Consider the following 19,725-nt stretch of genomic DNA (forward strand, 5'->3'; position numbering starts at 1 on the left):
CTGAGAGGTGTAAAAAAAAAAAAGAAAGAAAAAGAACATCTACATGAAGAAAACTGATCAAACCAGCATGAAAAGAAACAGACTCTCAAATACAATGTTGAATCACACAAATATAGCCCTGACCCTCAGGGGTAGGAAAATTCATACATTACTAGGCATATATTTATAAAATAACAACAACCATATGAGGAAAAATAGTTCCAGAGGAACAGTAATGAAGTATGTTATTACCTACGTCCTAATAGAAAGGTGATAGATTCAGGGTGTCCACTTTTTTTTCCTTTGGGACATGAGAAATGTCTGAATTTGCTTTGCCTGACTATGCATGTTTGTTACAAGGATTTTCTTTAGCATAATGAAAATGGGAACTGCTTCTCAGTTGACTATACTGAGAGAACATATTTGAAGGCAAAGGAATAACTGATATAATGATGTTGGCAGGGTATTATGGTCTCAGAGATCATTTGCATGTGGCTGTATCTAGAATTTTAAAGATCATAACTAAAAAAGTTACAAGTCAAATAAGAGGGACTGTATGTAAGGAGTGTTGGGATCATACCTGACAGAAAGGTAGATGAGTCACTGACCACCAGGAGGCTCAGGTTTGAGGTATTGGATGATATAAAAAGCCAGAGAAGAAGCTATAGGAAGAGACAGAAAAAGCAGAAGATTAAGCTGAGTACAGGAAGCATTACCAAGAAATAAAGGACAAAAGACACAGAAGGCTTCTAGACCAGACAGTTAACTTTCCAAAATACTTTGATGGGAGCCTGATGTTTGGAAAAGAGGCTTGGATTTGGTGCTAAGCTGAAAAAAAGTGTAAGCTGCTCTAAAGTCTTGAACTCCTGTGCTAATTTAAGGAAAGGCAAGTCCTGCTGCTTTGCCCAGAGCTGTTATTGCTCTTTGACATTATCTAAAGCATGAGAAACAGAAACCTTTCAGGGATACCTGATTGCCATTTAGTGTTCTCTCTGGCTTCAGAGAAGGAAACAAGACGACAGACTGCCTTTACACTTACTTTGTTGTGAGAAGAGACTTGTCTTTGTTGAGAACCAGATGGACAAAGCAGAATCCTCTGCTATTTGTAAACATGAGAAAATTTGCAGTTCTTTGGCTTAAGGTAATGGCTTTTCACTGAGAGTAATACATTTTTCAGTGTCCCATGAAAAGTGGTTTTGAGTAACTTGTCAGCAGTGGAAAGGTAACTGCCAGAAGGGGAGCAGCTCCTGTGGGAACGATTGTTAGTGAAGGGACCAAATACATCAAGACCTCCAGTTTAGAGTTGCAAGTTGCCCTGAGTGTTTGGGTTTTTATGATGATATGCCTCCCTGTTAGGTTTCTATTAAGTATGTATCTATTCACTTTCATAGATACTGTTGCAAGGCTCAGAGAATGTCACCCAGGTTTATGTGATCTCTTGATTATTCCTATTTTGGCCTTCTATCAAGAAACTATGATAGTTGATTATCTTTTCATTCTCCATCTGATGAATTATTAGTCTTGAGGTGTTAAGTGATACAGTGGCCAGAGCATTAGACATGGGAGTTAGGAAGTCCTGAGTTCAAATGTAACTTCAGACACTTTATCTTTGTGATGCTGGCAAGTCACAACTTTTGCCTCAGTTTCCTCAGGTATAACATTGGGATGATATTAACAGCACCTACCCTCTCGTAAGGCTATTTCTAAAGCATTTAGCACAGTGACTGCATATAGTAAGTACCTTTTCCTTACTTTTTATAATAATATAATGAATTAATAATACTTGTTCCCTTGTTCCCTTTCAATTTCTATGAATTAACTGAGCTATGACTTAATGGTATCACAGTGATTGATTTGTGTGACTCAGGAGTTAGAGTGTTAAGCAGTAAGGGGAGTATTTATTTCCCAAACCAGAAACCTAAAATCCAAGAGTTTTGAGTAGTAGTCACATGGTTCTTACAGCTGTAACTGACCCCTGACTTGAGAAACTCCTTTTCTCCCAACCTGCCAGTATGAGGGCAGACTGGGGTGAGTAATCCAAGAGGGGGAGAGGGAGAAAGGGAGAAAAGAAAAAAAAGAGGAGAGAAGACAGAAAGATGTTTATCTCCACAAGCACCTGCTACATTGATCATGTGGCTGGGTCTAGGTCATGGCTGGGTTTCAGTCACAAGGAAATTTTCTTTGGAAGAAGAGGTTAATCAAGAAGAGATTCTGACATAACAAAAGGCTTCAATAAAAAAAATTAACTTAAAAAAGAAAAGGTAAGATCAGTGCAGTGAGGATTGTCATACACACCTCATATGGAAGGCAGCAGATGTGGGAGGATGGATGCCACAGAAAGCGGTGGACTTTGAAGCAGAAGAAGCACCCCCTCCCCTTCTTCTAGCTTTAAAGGCCTAGTTATAGGAGACAGAAATTTCTGGGCCTCCCTCAAAAGAGCAGATTCGTAATGAAAACATCATAAGGAAAGCCATCTTAAAATTCACACTAAAGTACACATGATTTGCTTTTCTCTGATAAAAGGAAGGGAGGGAGATAGGACATGGCTAGTGGCAGGGAAAAGAAGAAAAAGACAAACCTAAGTCATTTTTACAATTCTGCCAGAGACCAGCTGCAGACAATACTAAATAAGGATGGGGTAACAGAATGTTCTAGGAGTCATCCCCACCAAACCAAGAGCACCATCTCCAACTCCCCAAACACTTACATTGGTATATATGAAGGATAGATTCACAGATCTTGCTAGTGAAGATTGGCTCAGGGAGGTCACGGAAATACTGCTTCACCATGTCAGCTACATCAAAGGCAGACTGACCTTCATAGTCCACATGGTCTGGGTGGGCTTCATTCATCTCCCGAAGGGACATGATTCGAGACTTCACCCCTGATTTCCTGAACAAACCAACCTAGGGGGAAACCATTATGGAGTCATGAGATACCAGTTACACAGGAAATTAAGTGCTCACCCCAGGATCTGTGCTGTTCTGAGTCTTCCCCCTTCTTTCCTCTCTCCCCTTCTATTACTTACCTTTCCAGCAAATAGGGCTAGAAAAATTATGTATTTGTAAATATGTGAAAAGGAGGTCAGGATGGTAAAAATGCATATGAATGGAGGTTGGCTGTGGGTATATATGTATTGAAACCTGTAATTTCCTAGAAATGTTTTAGGAAAAATTTACAAATATATGTATATATATAGAGGGTCTTGTGTATTTTAGACTTTTTACATGTGTATAGGGCATACATGTACACACACACATACTGAAAGTCTGGATAAACTGGTTGTCTGTGCTGTGTGTCTGGGATGAATTCACATGTGTCCAAATTAGGTTGTGTATTTATTTCAGGGGAATACTGTCATATGTGCACAGTTGTCATAATTGGGACCCTGAGCTAATTGTAAAATAAATCCAGACAGTGGGAGAGTTGTTTTCTGTGGAGCTAGTCATTGAGGAGTCCAGAAAAGAGAAGTCTAGCTCAAGCACTATTTCTCTTGAGCTCTGCCCATCTTTAATCCATGAGGCCCATAATATATATTTACCCTGAAATATTCTCTGCTTAATGGAATAAACAAGGAACTGATTTATGTGATTTACTTGTTTAATGTATAAACTTCATTGTTTTTTATTATATAATATGTATCTTTATTTCTTTGGCTCAGTTTTTCAAAAGCAGGGCCTGCATCATTTCCCTTGGTCAGAGATTGGTGAAGATATTTTCTAGTCTCTATGAAGTACACCACAAAAAATACTTATTTAATAACTGTTTTATAATTAATGAATAATGATGTCAATGATAACAATGATAGTGACAGTGGGAATGATGCTGGAGAGTTAAGGACAGATTTAAACAATACAATGGTACCTGGTCCAAGAACTGTGCCCTCAGATACTCCATAGCTTGGAAAATGCCTGGTGGGAGTGGATGGCCTGTCCTCTGGACAACTAGTAGTAATGGAACTCCAAACACATTCTTGCCTTTAAAATCAGAATATTTGTTCTTCCTGATGAACTTGGGAACCGGCCTGAAAGCAAAGCCAAAAACCTTAAATTACAATCCAAATGGATGCATATTCTTGGTTTCTACTTGGTCCAAAGTACTACTTGACTAACTTGGTAAGTGTCCATTGTGTAGGAAGCAGATAAATATTTTTAAAGTCAGATCAGCTAATAGAAAGAATTAAGGAAAATGATCCAAGTTATTGATGATATGTCCTTGTAACATACTTCTTCTACCTCTAGTTTTGGGCCCACCAGGGAGCTTGATCTTCTCTGAGTTATAAGTGAGGTTAAGAGAGGATTCTCAAATTGCCCTCCCATTAAGACTATCCATGCAATAATCATGAATTTTGATGTCTAGGAGCCTACTAAATTAACAACAACAATAATAAATTTACCATTTGTTATTATTTATAATAATAATCATTATTATAGTTAACTTTTACACAATTACTATGAGTCAGTCATTGTACTAAATACTTTACAGTTATTATTACATTTGGTCTCTACAACAATCCTGGGAGGTAAGTACTATTATAATCCCCATTTTACAGGTTAGGAAAGCAAGACAAACATATATTAAGTGACTTGCCCAGAATCACATAGCTAATAAGTGTCTGAAACCTAATTTGAACTTAAGTCTGATTCTGTACCAACATTCTTTCCATTACTATACCACCAACTGCCTGGAACTACATTGGACAGTCATCTCTCCCATTCCACCTTCCAAAACCAGCCCAAGTAGCCCCTAGCTTCTGGAGCCTCACCAGTTCCAGCCCTGTTTGCTGGATAGAGGATTTTTTTCCATGATGGCAGAAAGATTTAACATAGCCACACTCTTTAAATAATTGAGTTGTAGAGCTGACTGTTCTTCAACCTGCAGGAAGGACTTGGTCAGGCCGGTTGTTTCTTCTGTTGACCAGTTCCATTTTCTAGGCCTAGAAAATCAAGAGAAATGTGAGATGAAATCAGATCATATTTTGTCTTCCTTCCACTGGTATCCCAACCTCTTCACTGCTTTAGAGCTTCCAGAACTGTGAGAAGGGAAGTGACTCATCTACTCTCTTTTCTAGGCTCTGTCCACCAACTCCTACAGGATTAATTGTCACACCATTACAAATTTTTATTTGCTTTCTCATCGCCTCTTCTTCCTCCTTCCTTTAGATCCCTAGACTTTATCCTAAAAGATAGAAGATTGCAGCTTTTCTTCCAAAGCCTAGTCTGGATCTTAGGGGCCACAATTTTTAGAACTGGAAAGAACCTCAGGTCTTTTTTAAAAAATTATTTCAACTTATATAAGTATAGGCTTTTCTATTCTTTTCACAATATAATAAATATTCAAATTATCAGCTATCATTCTTCAATGTATGAGCCGACTGGCTTAGTTGACAACTATATACTAGGAAGACCCTACCAACCTTAGTGTCATTTATATGGATGGTTCCATCTAACCTATAATCACAACAAATGATAGTAATGCTTTATAAATAGCTAGATTTTAAATTAATGGCTAAGGATGATGGAGACCATCTAGTTGAATCACTTCTTTAACTGAGACTCATGGCACAGGTGTCAGAATAAGATCTGGCCCTCAAGTCCTTAGGCAGTAAATTACCTAGACTTTCCTCCTATACTGCACCCTTCAAATGTCTGTCTCCAGCAAACACAGCAGCCACATTTTTGTGGCTAATGTGTGGCATAAAATTGGCAAATGGATGTATACATTTGTGCCTTGATTCACACAAAAGACAGATTAGGAAGCTAGAGCTTAAAATGGATTGAGAGATTCCCTGTTCCAATCCATTTTACAGATTTTTCTTATAGTGACTTGTCCAAAGTCTCAAGACAGAAATGAAGATTCTAAAAGATTTCCAAGTACTCTTTCTTTCCATTATGAATCCTAAAAAAAAAAAAAAACCAACATCTAAACCTGAATCTACTTTATTTTCAAAATAGACACATAGGGAGTTTTCAGCATTTACCCTTGCAAAACTTTTGTGTTTCAATTTTTTTTTCCTCTCTCTTTTCCCCCCTCCCACCCTCTCCTCTAGACAGCCCTATAATTCAATGTATGGTAAACATGTGCAATTCTTTTATACATATTTCCACAATTATCATGCTGCACACAAAAACTGATTCTACTTTAAACACATCATGCAAGCTTGCTATGAAAATTGCTGGAGAAAATGAATCCTTTCACCATTGCCAAAGTGAAATTCCATGTTTTTATATATTTAAGCAAACCTATACACAAAATTTGTGATGTGTGTTTGTGGTAGGGAAAGAGTGCTGAACTTCAAAAGTGGAGAACTTGGGTTCAAATTCTGTTTCTAAAGATAACTAAAATGATAACAGGCAAATCACTGAGCTTCCCAAAGGACTAGAGCAGGGTTGTTGTGAGGATCAAAGAGGATAGTACTTTTCCAACCTTATAGTATTATACACATGTGGAAATGTATATATTCTGTGGGAGGCATGAGAGGATCTGGTTAGACCTGTGATATATGACACTTCTAATAGGAAAACTACAGATCATTGATTTATATGTCTATCTAAAAATCTAAATGTAAATCTATGATTTATAAGGCTTCAGGAATTACCTGGGAAACTGAGAAATAAAGTCACACAATTAATTAGTGATTGAGTTTGTATTAGAACCCAGATAATTCAATTCTTAGCCCAATGCTGTTTCCACCAGGAATGTCTTTCTCTTGGATATAAACTTTAAATTTTAATTCGAATCACTTGATGTTCAAGTTCATTTCATCTTTTTTTTTTTCTTTTTTCCTGAGGCAATTGGGGTTAAGTGACTTGCCCAGGGTCACACAGCCAGAAAGTGTTAAGTGTCTGAGACCACATTTGAACTCAGGTCCTCCTGACTTCAGAGCTGGTGCTCTACCCACTGCATCACCTAGCTTTCCCAAGATTGTCTTTCTCTTTGAAGTTGGGATAAGGGAAGAATGGGATAAAAAGGAATCAGACTCCCTAAGAGGAGGCTGTGTAGAGGGACAACAAGATCACCAATTGGTAGTCCAGAAACATAGGTTCTTATTCTGCTTCTGTCACCAGCTTTCTCAGCTAGATAGAGCAATGTCACTAAATTGGAAGACCCAAGGAAGACCTTAAAACACTAGCTTTGTGACTATGGGCTGAACTGTGAATTGGAGATCTTAACAGCACTTACCTTCCAGGATTGCTGGGACCACATCTGGCACATGGTAGGTGCCTAATAAATGCTCACTCCCTTCCCTTATGACCCTTTCTCAGTTTAAGAATATATGATTATAGTGGGTGTAGTTATTAATGTCTCATGTTGTTGTTGGTATGATCAGAGTAGATGAGAAATATAAATAAAAGGATGCAGTGACAATGAGCCCAAATTCTTATTAACTTTCTAAAGGAGAGCTCTTAGACAAAGAAGAGATGGAATGAGGCAGACCAGAACTCACCTGCAGGGGCTTGAGGAGGCAGTATCGGACTTCAGTGAGCATGATGATTTGGAAGAGTCCCAAGGACCGTCTCTTTTATGGTGATGCTCCGTCCCTCCACCAGACCTGGACCCAGAGATTGTCTCCCCAGAAGGCTCCGTAATCTCCAGGAGGATTTGGGCAGGGGAGGCAGTTAAGTTTGGGGAGCTGGTAAAGTCAAAGTCCCCAAAGTATGAATCCTTCTTTGCCCACTGATTCTCTAGCCTCTGTAGTTCATTCATATCTTCCATCAGATGGTCAAAATCTAAGATGAGATCATTGTCAAGGGACCCGACACCCTCTGTCCTGCCAAGGACCAGTACTGGCACATTGTCATAGACACTGAGCCGATTATCTGGCAGTCTAGATAGACAATAGGGGGGTTCCATCTCCTTGGAGCTGGTTCCAAACCGATTCCGGTGGCAGCCATGGAAACTGCCTGTCCGCCAATTGACCGATGGGTGATCTAGGGGGGGCGGGGAGTTAAGGGTCAGATCCTTGGGGAAGGTGCCTGGTTTATGACCCACTGGCACTTGGAACAGCTGATTCTGAAGGTTCTGCTCAGTCACATCAGCCCATGGTGAGGGGGGACTTAAGCTGAGCTCTCCATCCCTCTGCCTATGGCTGCGGACTCGAGTCACAGGACTCGGAGTGCTCACAGTGCTGCTGGTCTCAGACTGGCTCCCGCTGCTGCTGCCACAGATTGGTGGCGAGGATGGGCAAGCTCCCATCTCTCGACCGATGCTCACACAGTTGAGACTGCGGAGCTTGTCATCGTCGAAACCCTCAAGGAGGACAGGCCCACTGATGGGAGGCCGGGCCCGTGGAGTCCCGCCGCGTTTGGACCCTGTGCGGAGCCGCAACTTCTCCATCTTTCTCAAGAAGCTCTTGCCTCGGTTGGGTTGGAGGGTCTTCTCTGCAGGAGGTGGATCTTCACCAGCAATATTCAGAGTCTCTATGGGGGATGGGGAAGGGCTGGGACTAGAAGCAGGTGAAGAGAGCTTGTTGGCATAGGAGAAGCAGGACGAGTCAGGAGGAGTCTCAGCATCCTCCAGGGTCTTGGGAAAGGGAGCATCACTGTCGCCACTGCTAGAGCTACTCACGGAAAAGGCGTCTGGCTTCTCCTCTGGCTCCGGGGAGGCTGGCTCCTCAGCATCCCTGCTCGGGATCCTCGGCACTCTCTCCAGGACAGGACTGCCCAAGGAACCAGTCCCCCCAGAGAAGACCTCCAGGCTGTCCAGGCGGGACCAGCGCCGGCTGCAGCGCTCGTAGGCCCACCTGCTGCTGATAGCACATGGTTCATCATCTTCTGACTCATCACTCTACAAGGAGACAAAAATGAGTTCAGCAACAGACACAAGCGCAAGAGGCAGGAGTCAAGCAAAGGGGCAGAGTGTTCTTGAGAAGGGGCTTCCCAGGGCAGGCATGGGCACACTCCTGCTGATTCTTCCAACCCCCTCCTATGAAGTGCTCTGCCACCTATATACTAACCATACCTAGAGCCCATTAGGCGGGCCAGATCAAACATTCCCCCCTTTTCCAGAAATGGACCTGGGGATCCCTGCTCCTCCTAGGAAACTGACCACACTAGTTGTAAATATTTACCCTCCTCCTTTGGCAGCTGAACTCCACCTTCATCTCTGCACATTTGTTCAGGGTGTTTAGTCGCCTAGGAGAGAAAGAAGATGTCCTAAAGCTTTTCCATTCAATTTTATTACAGCCAACAATCCTTGAGACCTAAAGAGCCATAAGACACTCTGCCTTCCATCTTCTTCCTAGCTTTGAGACCTCAATGGGTGACTTCCTATAGCCAGTTTGGGTTCAAAGGGTTAGACAAACATGGAACTTTAAAGTAGGCTATTTGTACAGTGCAGATGTGCCCTGATTTATTAAATAGTTATGTAGTGAGATTGATAAAAACAAAAAGAAAGATAGAGGGGGAAAAAACCAAACATGAGATAAATGGGGAAATGAATATTTAAATTGTAGAAGTATATCCTACCGTAGGCCATTTAAAAAATTAAATAATTATTCCCTAATATCTTTATTGTGTAGGTTGGAATTTTTTGAGGGCCAAGGAATCTTAGACTTATAACCTCATCTACTATCCTGATTTATTGATATAAAGGTGGGGATAGTGATAGAAGAAAAAGTAGCTTCTGACTTGATTTGGCAGGAATCAAGTAGGGGAAAAGATAGTCTGAACAGGATACTCACTAATTCTCACCAATATTGTAGCCAGTTTGATTAATGAGCCAGTTAGGAAGTATATGGAATCGGCAGTGCCATATATGCTTAGCCTCTAATTCTCCCCTTATTGTCTAAGAGCAGAGTAAAAGAGGTAAAGAGATTTCATTTTCTAAGAACTAGTTATTCAAAGAAAGAATGGACTGCTCACTTAAGAGGAAGTCTTCAGGGATCAGATGAACATTTACTGGGAATGTTGTGGAAGGAATTCCAGCATGCAAGGATAGGTTTCAATTTAAACTATCTCAGAGAGCTCTTCTAACTCTTGACAGTCAATGACTATGTAATCACAGGGTGCATGCAGGTGGTGGAGAGGTGGACAGCTCCACACCCACCTGTAAAGAGCCTCAAAGGCATCCTGGTCTAGGAACTCGTGGTCACGTCTCACAGTTTGGATGTCAATGGGAAACTGCATATCTGAAAAAGGTTAAGCTCCATCAGCTCCACTGAAGTGATTTCCTTTACTCCCATCCAATATATTCACCAAACTCCCCAATTTCGTGGATTGGTATTTGTGCCAGTGACCCGTGGCCACTTATAATCCTCCTCAAAAGTATATAGGACCCACTGATTGCCCAGAAATATTTATCATGTTCTCACATTTCTCTTTCTCAGAACCTTTGTTTCCCTTCCAGACTCAGCTCAAATCCTCCCTCCTCCATGAATCTCCACCTGCTTCTCTGCTTCTCCCAATTAGTAGTGTTCCATCAATTTTCCTCATACTAGATTCTAATATATATAAATGTCTTGAAAAAAGTAAGCTCCTTGAGGTCAGGGGCTATTTTGTCTTTATATCCCCATGATATTGTACATAATATGCAATTAATAAATATTTGCTAAAAATAGACACAAAATGTTCTAAATCAATAATAAAAGAAATTAAAATTTAAAAAACTCTAAAGTACCAACTCCAACCCATTAGATTAGCAAAGTTGACAAAAGGAAAATGATAAATATTGAAGGAGCTTGGGAAAAACATTAATATATTATTGGAGAAACTAAATTCAGTTCTTCTGGAAAGCATTTTGGAACAGGTCCCCAAAGCTATTAAACTCTGCATACCTAGCAAAACCACAACTGGGTCTAGACCTCAGAGAGACCAATTTATTTGGGCTGAAAAAGTTATATAATTGTAATAGACTATTTTGCTATAAAAAATGTTAAGGATAGCTTCAGAGAAAACTGGGAAGACTTGTTTTATTAACCAAGGTAAAGTGAAGTGAGTGGATTCAGAAAAATCATTTATACAGTATCATTGTAAAGACAAATAACTTAGGTATATTTATTAACTCTGGTCAACACAGACCAATTATTCCAATGCTACCCACCTCCAGATAAGTGTTAGATCCAGAGTACAGAATTTGGGAGAGGGTTCCACTGACCCTCTGAAGAGGTTACGCTGACCAGTGTAAGAATTTGTTATGCTTGAGACGGTTGTGATGTTGCTTTTTCAGTGGAGGAGCTTGAGGTGGTGGTGGTGCGGGAGTGGAGTGGAGCAGGGATAGATGAAAGAATGAAGACTTGAAAATAAAATGGAATTGAATTTTTAAGAAATAAATGTCAAATTGAATCAGGACTCTGTGTTCTAGTTGAAAGAGTCCTTGGTTAAGTCGGAAGTAGAGGAATGAGATTGTTAACCTTTCTAGGCCTCAGGTTTCACACAGGGAATAACAGTGAATGTAAGATGACAGAATACTTTTAAGATCACCCTCCACCACAAACTACATAAATGCAAGGTGTTAATGTTCATGTAGGAGGAAACTATAGGTTGCCATACCATCAAATAACTGAGCATACTGGGGAAAACCGGCTGCCCTCAGCCACTCACAGGCCTCCTTGGCTTCAATTTCTGGAAAGAGAGAAAAATAAGGCTGAAAAACAAGTCAGATTGTGAGCATGAGAGCCAGGGGCAGAGTCTGGGAGTTGAAACTCTTCACTGGATCCTAGACAAGAGGCAGCTCTAAGATTCCCCTCCACAGGCTACAGCCATTCCCAGCCTTGCCTTTGCTAAATAGAAGCTTCTTTAGGGTCTGAGTCAGGCCAAGAATGGGATAGGCCAAAAAACAAAAAGCTTCCAACAGCCAGAGGCAAGGGTGCTCACAAGGCCATCTGTGCAGAAAGGAGAACTTCTGTACAGAAGGTAAAAAGCTATAGCCAAGAATAACTTTAAAACACTATTCAAAATAAAGCAAGGCAGAAAGAAATATAGAGACAGGGTGCTGAAATGGCATCTAGTCTGCCATCTGAAAGCCAAGGGGAAAAAATGACATGGTTACATGGTCTCATAGAGAAACAGATGGACTGAGATAAAGATACAGATAAAATAAAGGCACGAAGATAGACAGGGAAGACAGAGTAAAGACAGAGACAAATGCAGGGAAACACACTCTTATAGACAAAGGACTATTCTGTGTAATCAGTTCCTGATTGATCTCTTCCACTCAAATCCTGCAGGTAAAGTTCCTTTCCCCGGGTGGGGGTAGGGAGCAGGGAAGGGATCAGGAGGGGGGTGGAGTGGATAGGAGTGGGGGTCCTAGTCCCTCAGACCTCCAGATGGTGGGAATCAGCTGTTCATTTGGCAGCCTTGATGCCAGTGCCCAGCTGTGGTAGAGGCAGGCCCCAGCAGTCACCAGATGTCTGAGGAATGTAAATACATTCAACACATACTGGCTAAGTATTTGGAGAGCATGGGAAACGAGGATCTTGGACAGCGTGTATACCCTGGATAAAAGAGAGCGAAGATTCCTCTTCTCTCTTTATTCTCCTGGAGAAAAACTCAGAGAATCTGAGTCATAATCTGACCACAGTAAGAAGTTGATGGAGTTGAGTTTTGGAAAGGTGTCTTTTCCCTCCCTCTAAATCTTTTCCAAGAATAATTAGCACTTAAGGTAAGAGACAAATCATGACCTGAGGGAGAAAACCTAAAAAGATTGCCACAGTGCCTGAAATTCCACCATTAGAATCATGCATTCATTTGAATTAAAACATTATCTTCAAAAGACTCCTTTTAAAATACATTATGTGTTACCTGGGGTCTGGGTTGGGGGATTAGATCTCTCCATTAACACATCAACACCCATTAGCACACCATTGTGGATTCCTTTATCAGCTTAGCTGTCACCTTAAAAAGAAGAAAGCTGTCTGCCTTTTCCTGCCTCCAGTTCCCTAGGAGCCTCTGGCTCTTTCCAGAAACAGGAAGTAGGAGCTATCTTTCTAAGTCTTTGAAATGCTCCCCGTCCCTGCTTAGGATCCCTGCACCTCCCCACCCAAGGTCTTCCCCATACCACCATCTCTCCCCTGCAGCAGAGAAGGTTGTGATCTAATCAACTCTCTCACATTATCTACCTTCAGAAACACATAAACTCAGGGTGGAAGGAATTTTCCATTTCCTCCTTTCAGCATAACCCCAAATCTCTGAATGTTCCCTCCATAAATTCTCCCTTCCCTAGAGCGAATAATGCTACTTTTCTCCTTGGCTCAGTCCAGTTTCAGCACTGAGCAAAATCTGGCTGGAAGAACCAGTCCTGGGTCTTGTTCTAGAAACTCTTCTCCAAACCTGTCCTCTTGTGCCCATGGCTTCAATCTTTCTGCTCTGCTATGTGTCTTTGTTTTTCCTCATGTCTCAGCTATACATACTCTCTGAAGAAGAAGAGGAGAAATCTACCTATTTTTACAAAAGAAAAAAAAAGAATTGCTCCCAAACCCCAGTGAGAGTGAGAGCTAATAGCTGCTAGAGCCTCTTCTAGTTTCCCAGACTTTATAGAGTAAACCAAAGGATCTGACATACTGTGAAGCTCAGTGAACTTTCTTGGTCCCCTACCATCAGGACAAAATATAAACTACTCTATTTAGCACACAGCCTAGCCTCTCCCTATCTTTCCAGGATGCAGGGATACTGACCCAGCTCCAATGCTTTGCATTCAATACTACCTCCCATCTGTCCCTTTGCACCAGTTAGCCTCAGACCAGAGGATGCTCTGCCCTTTTACCTATACTTGTTAGGTTTTCCTGGCTTCCTTCAAGACAGCCCAAGTCTCATTTTCTACATGAGGTTTTCCCCAAACTGTCAGTGCTTCCTTTCCAAAGGTTATCTTGATTATGCTCTGTAGAGATACCTAGTTATTTACATGTCTCTCCCATTAAAATGTACATTCCTTCAAGGCAGAGACTGTTTTTACTTTTACATTTGCAGTGATTAGCACAATACCTGGCACAAAGCAAGCAATACTAAATGCTTATTGACTGACCAGCTTCATGGCACAATGGATAAGAGTGCCAGATCTGAAGCCAGGAAGATTCATCTACATGAATTCAAATCTGGCCTCAGACACTGGCTATGTGATCCTGGACAAGTCACTCAATTCCGTTTGTCTCAGTCTCCCCATCCAAAAAATGAGCTGGAGAAGGAAATGGCAAACCACTCTAGTGTCATTGCTATGAAAGCCTCAAATAGGAGCACAGACTCAGCCACAACTGAAAAACAACTGAACAACAAAAGGCAGAAACAGTGCCTCAGAGTACAAGAGTATCACCTCAGAACTCCTGCTCATCTTTGTCTTTCCCTAAATTGAAGCTTATGTAGCCTCTTATATATTATATTCCAGATAATATAGCCCTAAATAAATACTGTCAGTTTATCCCACAATCTACAGAACTGGAGTCTTCACGACCCACTAAAGACTGAATAATTTGTTTTGTTTTTTATTTTTGCAGCATTTAGGTTTAAGTCACACAGATAAGAAGTGTTAAGTGTCTGAGGCTGAATTTGAACTCAGATCCTCCTGACTCCAGGGTGGGTGCTCTATCCACTGAACCATCTAGCTCCCCTCATTCCCAGTAAAGACTGTAAATGTTATAAGATGCCAAGAAATTACTTCCTGATTTGTAAATGTTCTCCTGATTTTACAATCCAACATCTGTCTCTAAGAAACACTGTGCACTATTTATTCCTTATGGACAAAGCACTGCCTCTTCCCACTCCCTCTCAGTATGTCATCACCAACAAATTTAACATACTGTCCGTACTAAACTCTCACAGTTTCTGCGGCACATTTTTAATCAGATAAGATAATGGCTGTGAAATCATGCTGAAAACTGTAAGCACTATACAAATGCAAGGAATTATTATTAATCCCAGATTGGCTTCTTAAACCACCAAGCATCTGTGTCCATAATCCCATAAATATGGGTTTGTTTAAATGTTACTCTGAGCCAAACACAAATAGGCAAATTTACTGGGGAAAACAAAGTAGGTTAGAGCAGTGGCCACTTTCTTACCTGCAAAAGGCAATTCAATGGCATCATTCCAGTCACCAATGAAAACTCAGTACTAGCTCAAGAAGGACAGTCTTCTTCTGCAGGACAGGTAGCCTCCTTTTTCAGTTGTTATTCCCTTCTCTCCTCGAAATTTCACCTTTCCCCACCACCAGTACACACAAAGGTTTTCATTGAGTCAGTTGTCTATTTGTTTATGACCCATCAAGCAGATATGCAATTTTGTCTGCTGCCCATCATTTATCTTAAATTTTATTTTGATAGAATATTATTTTTCCAGTTACATGTAAAGATGGTTTTCAAATTTCATTTTTGAAACATTTTAAGTTCCAATTTTTTTTCACTCCCTTTCTTCTTAGCTCCCCATGCTAGCAAGCAATCTGACATAGGTTATATGTGTACATTCATTTTTAACATATTTTCATATGAGTCATGTTGGGCAAGAAAAATCAAAATGAAAGTCACCCCTTATGTGCCCTTCTACAAATGCCAGCCAAACCCCTGCAACTTTACATGTGCTCCCACAAACTCCTAGAGATTAATAAAGTATAGCCACCTCCTTCATTTTGATCATATGTAAGAAAAATAACCCTGGCCTTCGTCTGGCACACTAAAGGGAATGATTTTTAAAGAATAACACTTTCTCTCCCCCTCTCCTTCCAACCCCCCAAAATGCACCTTTTATTTCATTGCTGTAAAGAACTGCTCTACCAAAGTAGGGCTGAGATTTGAAGTCTTATTCAGTTGCCTGGGGCATTGAGAGGTTAAATGATTTGCCCAGGATCACAAAGACAGTATTTGTCAGAAGTGGATATTTAATCCAGGACTTCAAGTCTGATTCTCTATGTACTTACTAGGTTATGCTGCTGATTTTAGGAGTCATTGATTACTCATATTAGTGCCTTCTCACAGATGCTATGTGATATGATAGGGTTCCTAATGACTCTATGATTTGTATTGACAAATTCTGGGCCCTAGGAGCTCATTTTTATTCTAGTCATTGAACATAAGCTGGCCTTGCTATCCCAAAAGGAAGACCAGGCCAACTCCCCATATGGATGGGCTGTCACGTCATAGATCCTAGGGATTGACAGGCAAAATAAAAAGAAAGAGATACAGGTCCAAAAGAAATGAGAAACGAGAGTAGAAATCAACAGAAACCATGATAGGAGTAGAAGAGAGAGAGAAGAAAGATTGACAGAGGAAAAGGCAGACTCACATAAAGTGGCAGGTTCATGCAGAGAAACAGTCATATAGAATGACAGAGAAAGAGAGGACCAAGAGAGGTGTTCATGAAACAGTGTATTCCCTGAAAGCTTTCTGAGTTACATACTTGCTGGCACTGAGAATTCTTGACCTGAAGGGCCCCTTAATTATGAGTTTTTTCTCATGAGTCACCAGAAACCTCTTTCTCTCTGCCCAACACACACACACACACACACACAAGCATAGCTGCCTCTTCCCTAGAAGCTCCCTTAACAGAGGTGCTGCCTGCAGAGAGCCCAAATGGAAAAAATCCCACCCAAAGCCCTTCCTAGAAATCCTGACTCAGGCTTGAAATCATTCTCCCTGAAAAATCCCTAAACCTAGCACTTTTTCCCTTCTGGGAAAAATGCAAAAGCAAGTCTCTGTTCTGGGGAATGAGAAAAAAGTTTGGTTCCAAATGACCACTAAACCTCCATTCAAGTCAAGATCACTACAAATCTCAGTGTCCCAAAGAGGGAAGCCTCAGCCCCTCAAAAGCACTACTGCGTGCTTAACTTCGGTCTGTGAAGGGAGAGACCAATCTACTCAAAGAGGAGTGAATGACTTCTTAGGGACTCATTTTTTATGAATGACTCCCACAAATACATAAATGCACACTGTTTGCAGAACATAGTCCAGATGGCTAGAGGAAAGAAAGACAGCCCTAGGGAACTTGATTTTTCCCAAAGGCCCCAGGATTAGACAGTCTTATTCAACCTGCAGGGTTTCCTTAGCTTTCAGAAGGAGGAAAGGGCACTGAGCCCCCTGCAAAAAAAAAAAAAAGAGTTCTATTCTAGTTTGTAGTGAAGAAAAAACACAGGAGCAGTCAGAGGAATTGCAGAAAGAAGAGCCAAAATGGTAGATCTGAAAGGGACCTTAGAAATCATCTAGTCTAACCCCAACCTTTTACTAATAAAATCTGCCTTCCCCTAGATGAGTTAAATGACAAATGGGGATTGGAAGTGATGCTTGACTACAGTCCAATGCTCTTTCCATCACACTAAGCAGCCTGCCCCAGATATCTCCTCCCACTCCTCAACAGTGGCAACCAAAACTTTTTTAAACAAGATTCTTTTTTAAAATTTTAATTTATGAAATAACACAAGCATTTCCATAACAAAGTAGAATAAGAGGATTTTTACAAGAAAACTGCAAATCTATTATGTATAACTTGCTGTTCTCCTTTTAAATACATAATATCATATAACTTTTCCCCTCCCCCAAGGGAGGGGAAATTATATATGTGTGGATATACATATACACACATAACATATGTATATACACATACATAGAGATGGAAAATCGTTCCATGTACACTTCTATTTAGCAGTTCTTTCTCTGAATGCAGATTACCTCTTTATAGGTCCTTTGTAGTTAATTTGGGTTTTTAAAATAGCCAAATTACTCTGTGTAAATACTGGGGAGTAGGGAGTAAGGAGGAAGATTATAAAATTATTGGAAGATGGGGGACCAGAAGAAGAGGGAATAAGGAGGAAGGTTTTAGGAAACTGAGTCAGAGAAATGGAAAGATTGGGAGAAAGATGCCTTGGACCTCAAAATGTTCTCCAGTTCCTAAATTTCTTTCCAAAGACATGTCCCTTGTGTGTTGCTAGGGAGATGTAGCACCATCTCGTAGAAAGAGCGGAGAATATTAGTCTGAGGACCTGTGCTCCAACTCTGTGTGGACACACCCTGCATTGATTGCCTCTGGGAAGGAAGTTGGACTAACGCAGGGATTAACTTTTTTTTTCCAGTCATAGACAATCTAATAAAGACTATAGGGCCTTTCCTATAATAATACTGCCAAATACATAAAATGCACAAGAAAATTAATTACACTGAAATTCAGTCTTACATATATATGTATATGTTTACGTACATTATATTATGTATGTCTTTAAATTTACAAATCTCAGGTTCCAAACTGTTGAACCAGAAGAGCCCCTGGCACTGAGACCCTTTTAAACCCCCTTTTAGCTTTAAATCATTCAATTCTCTAATAACTGGCATTTGGCTTACTCCGCTTCCTTTCCGCAACAAACCCCTCTCTGGGGACAGCCTCAGGGTGATCACCACTTCCCACCCCACATCAAGAACCAGGGCTCCACCCGAGCCCCTTGCCAAGCGATACCCCATTCCTGGATTCCCAAGGCCACCCCGGCTCCGGCTGGAAGTCTCCGCTTTAGGAAGAGGTGGGAGTTAAAGGCCGAGGCTGGGCTGGAGGCGAAGCCGGAGAGTGGGGGGTGGCAGTGCTTGCCCACAGTTACCCGCGCACGTCCGCTCCGAGCCTCCACGTTTCCTCCCTCCAGCATTATTGTCACCCCCACCCCGCACGGCACCCCGGGTCACAGAGCCCCGGCTGCAGGCTACTCTCGCTTGGTACTACGCAGATAGAGATCAGCCCTTCAGGCTAACGCTCTCGAGGTAGTACTCTCCACATGCTCCCACGTCCCACGTGCGTACGGGGCAGTAGCACTTTAGGGATGCCCGGGGGCCCTGTTAAGGCGCGCAAAACACCCCCTTCCCTCCTCCCCGAGACCCCTGCCCCCACTCACGGGTGATTATCATCTTGTCCCCGTCCCGAAAGGACCGGCCAAATCCGCCACCCCTACTCCGTGGACTGAAGAAAAACTGCGCCCGGCCCCGCCCGGGAGCTCTCCAAACTGACTCGGCCGACCCCTCGGCCAATCAGAAAAGAGGGAGAGGCAGGAGGTGGGGCCGCTCTGCCTCCGCGCCTCCAGCTTTCGACCACTCCCCTTTCCCCTACTCTCCGGCTCTACCCGCCCCCGCCCCCGCCCCCTATCGCCGATTCTTCGGGCTGGACGCCCAGACTGGGCGGGGCAGAGGCTGACAGATCGCGGAGCCGCTGGGAGCTAGCAGAGCGCAGCCTAGCCTAGCGGACTCCAAGCACGGAGGATTTGGCCGGGACTGGGGGCAAAGGGGGAAGTAGTTCCCGCCCCTCCCATTTCCCTCCATCTTCCTGCAGGCCCTCAAAATCACAGAACCTCGCCGTGAGAAGGTCCCTCAGGACGCCTCTAATCCAACCAAGTACCACCCAACAGAGCAATCATCTCACACTCTCCCAGGTGGAGCGCTCAGCATCCCCCGGAAGCCCCCAGTACTTAACAGCTCACTGTCTGAAAGCCGGTTCCACTCCTGGTCAGCTCTAAATGTTGTAAAGTTGTTCTACTCATATCCAAATTCCCCAGCCACAATAACGTCTGTCCATTATTCCCAGGCTTGTTCTTAGGGACCAAAATAAAGTGAGATTACCCTCCAAATATTTGATTCAATCAATAGACCAATCAGTGACCAAGCAAGAAAGAATCACAATGACAAATGTATGCACTTCTCTGCTAACCCTGCTCATCCACATACGGCAGATATCCCTAAAAAAAAGGCTCCCCCTTTAAAAAGCATTGTTGCAGAGCCACCGGATTCACACATTAGCTTCCCGCAAAGATTAACAACTGTCCAGAGAGTAATAACCCCCTTTTAGGATCAGTCACATCCCA

The 19,725-nt window shown here is 42.0% G+C and overlaps 1 protein-coding gene across 3 annotated transcripts in view; it reads right to left on the bottom strand.

Moving 5' to 3' along the window:
• LOC127550176 (rho GTPase-activating protein 7-like) overlaps window positions 1–18,839 on the bottom strand; it is a 36,070-nt gene extending 17,231 nt beyond the window's left edge. Inside the window, exons 1-8 of one of the 3 annotated variants that reach the window (XM_051978874.1) lie at window positions 18,766–18,839; window positions 11,469–11,540; window positions 10,027–10,108; window positions 9,050–9,113; window positions 7,427–8,766; window positions 4,745–4,915; window positions 3,844–4,003; window positions 2,687–2,885 (exon numbers count right to left, since the gene is read on the bottom strand). In XM_051978874.1, coding sequence (XP_051834834.1) covers window positions 2,687–2,885; window positions 3,844–4,003; window positions 4,745–4,915; window positions 7,427–8,766; window positions 9,050–9,113; window positions 10,027–10,108; window positions 11,469–11,540; window positions 18,766–18,778 — 2,101 coding nt within the window. In that variant the 5' untranslated portion in view covers window positions 18,779–18,839. Of the gene's footprint in view, window positions 1–2,686; window positions 2,886–3,843; window positions 4,004–4,744; window positions 4,916–7,426; window positions 8,767–9,049; window positions 9,114–10,026; window positions 10,109–11,468; window positions 11,541–12,719; window positions 12,834–18,765 lie in introns of those variants that run through there. The other 2 variants (XM_051978873.1, XM_051978875.1) reach the window with 2 other exon arrangements.
• Between the last annotated feature and the right edge of the window lie 886 nt (window positions 18,840–19,725).

Source organism: Antechinus flavipes, chromosome 2, assembly GCF_016432865.1.
Source record: "Antechinus flavipes isolate AdamAnt ecotype Samford, QLD, Australia chromosome 2, AdamAnt_v2, whole genome shotgun sequence".
NCBI lineage: Eukaryota > Metazoa > Chordata > Mammalia > Dasyuromorphia > Dasyuridae > Antechinus > Antechinus flavipes.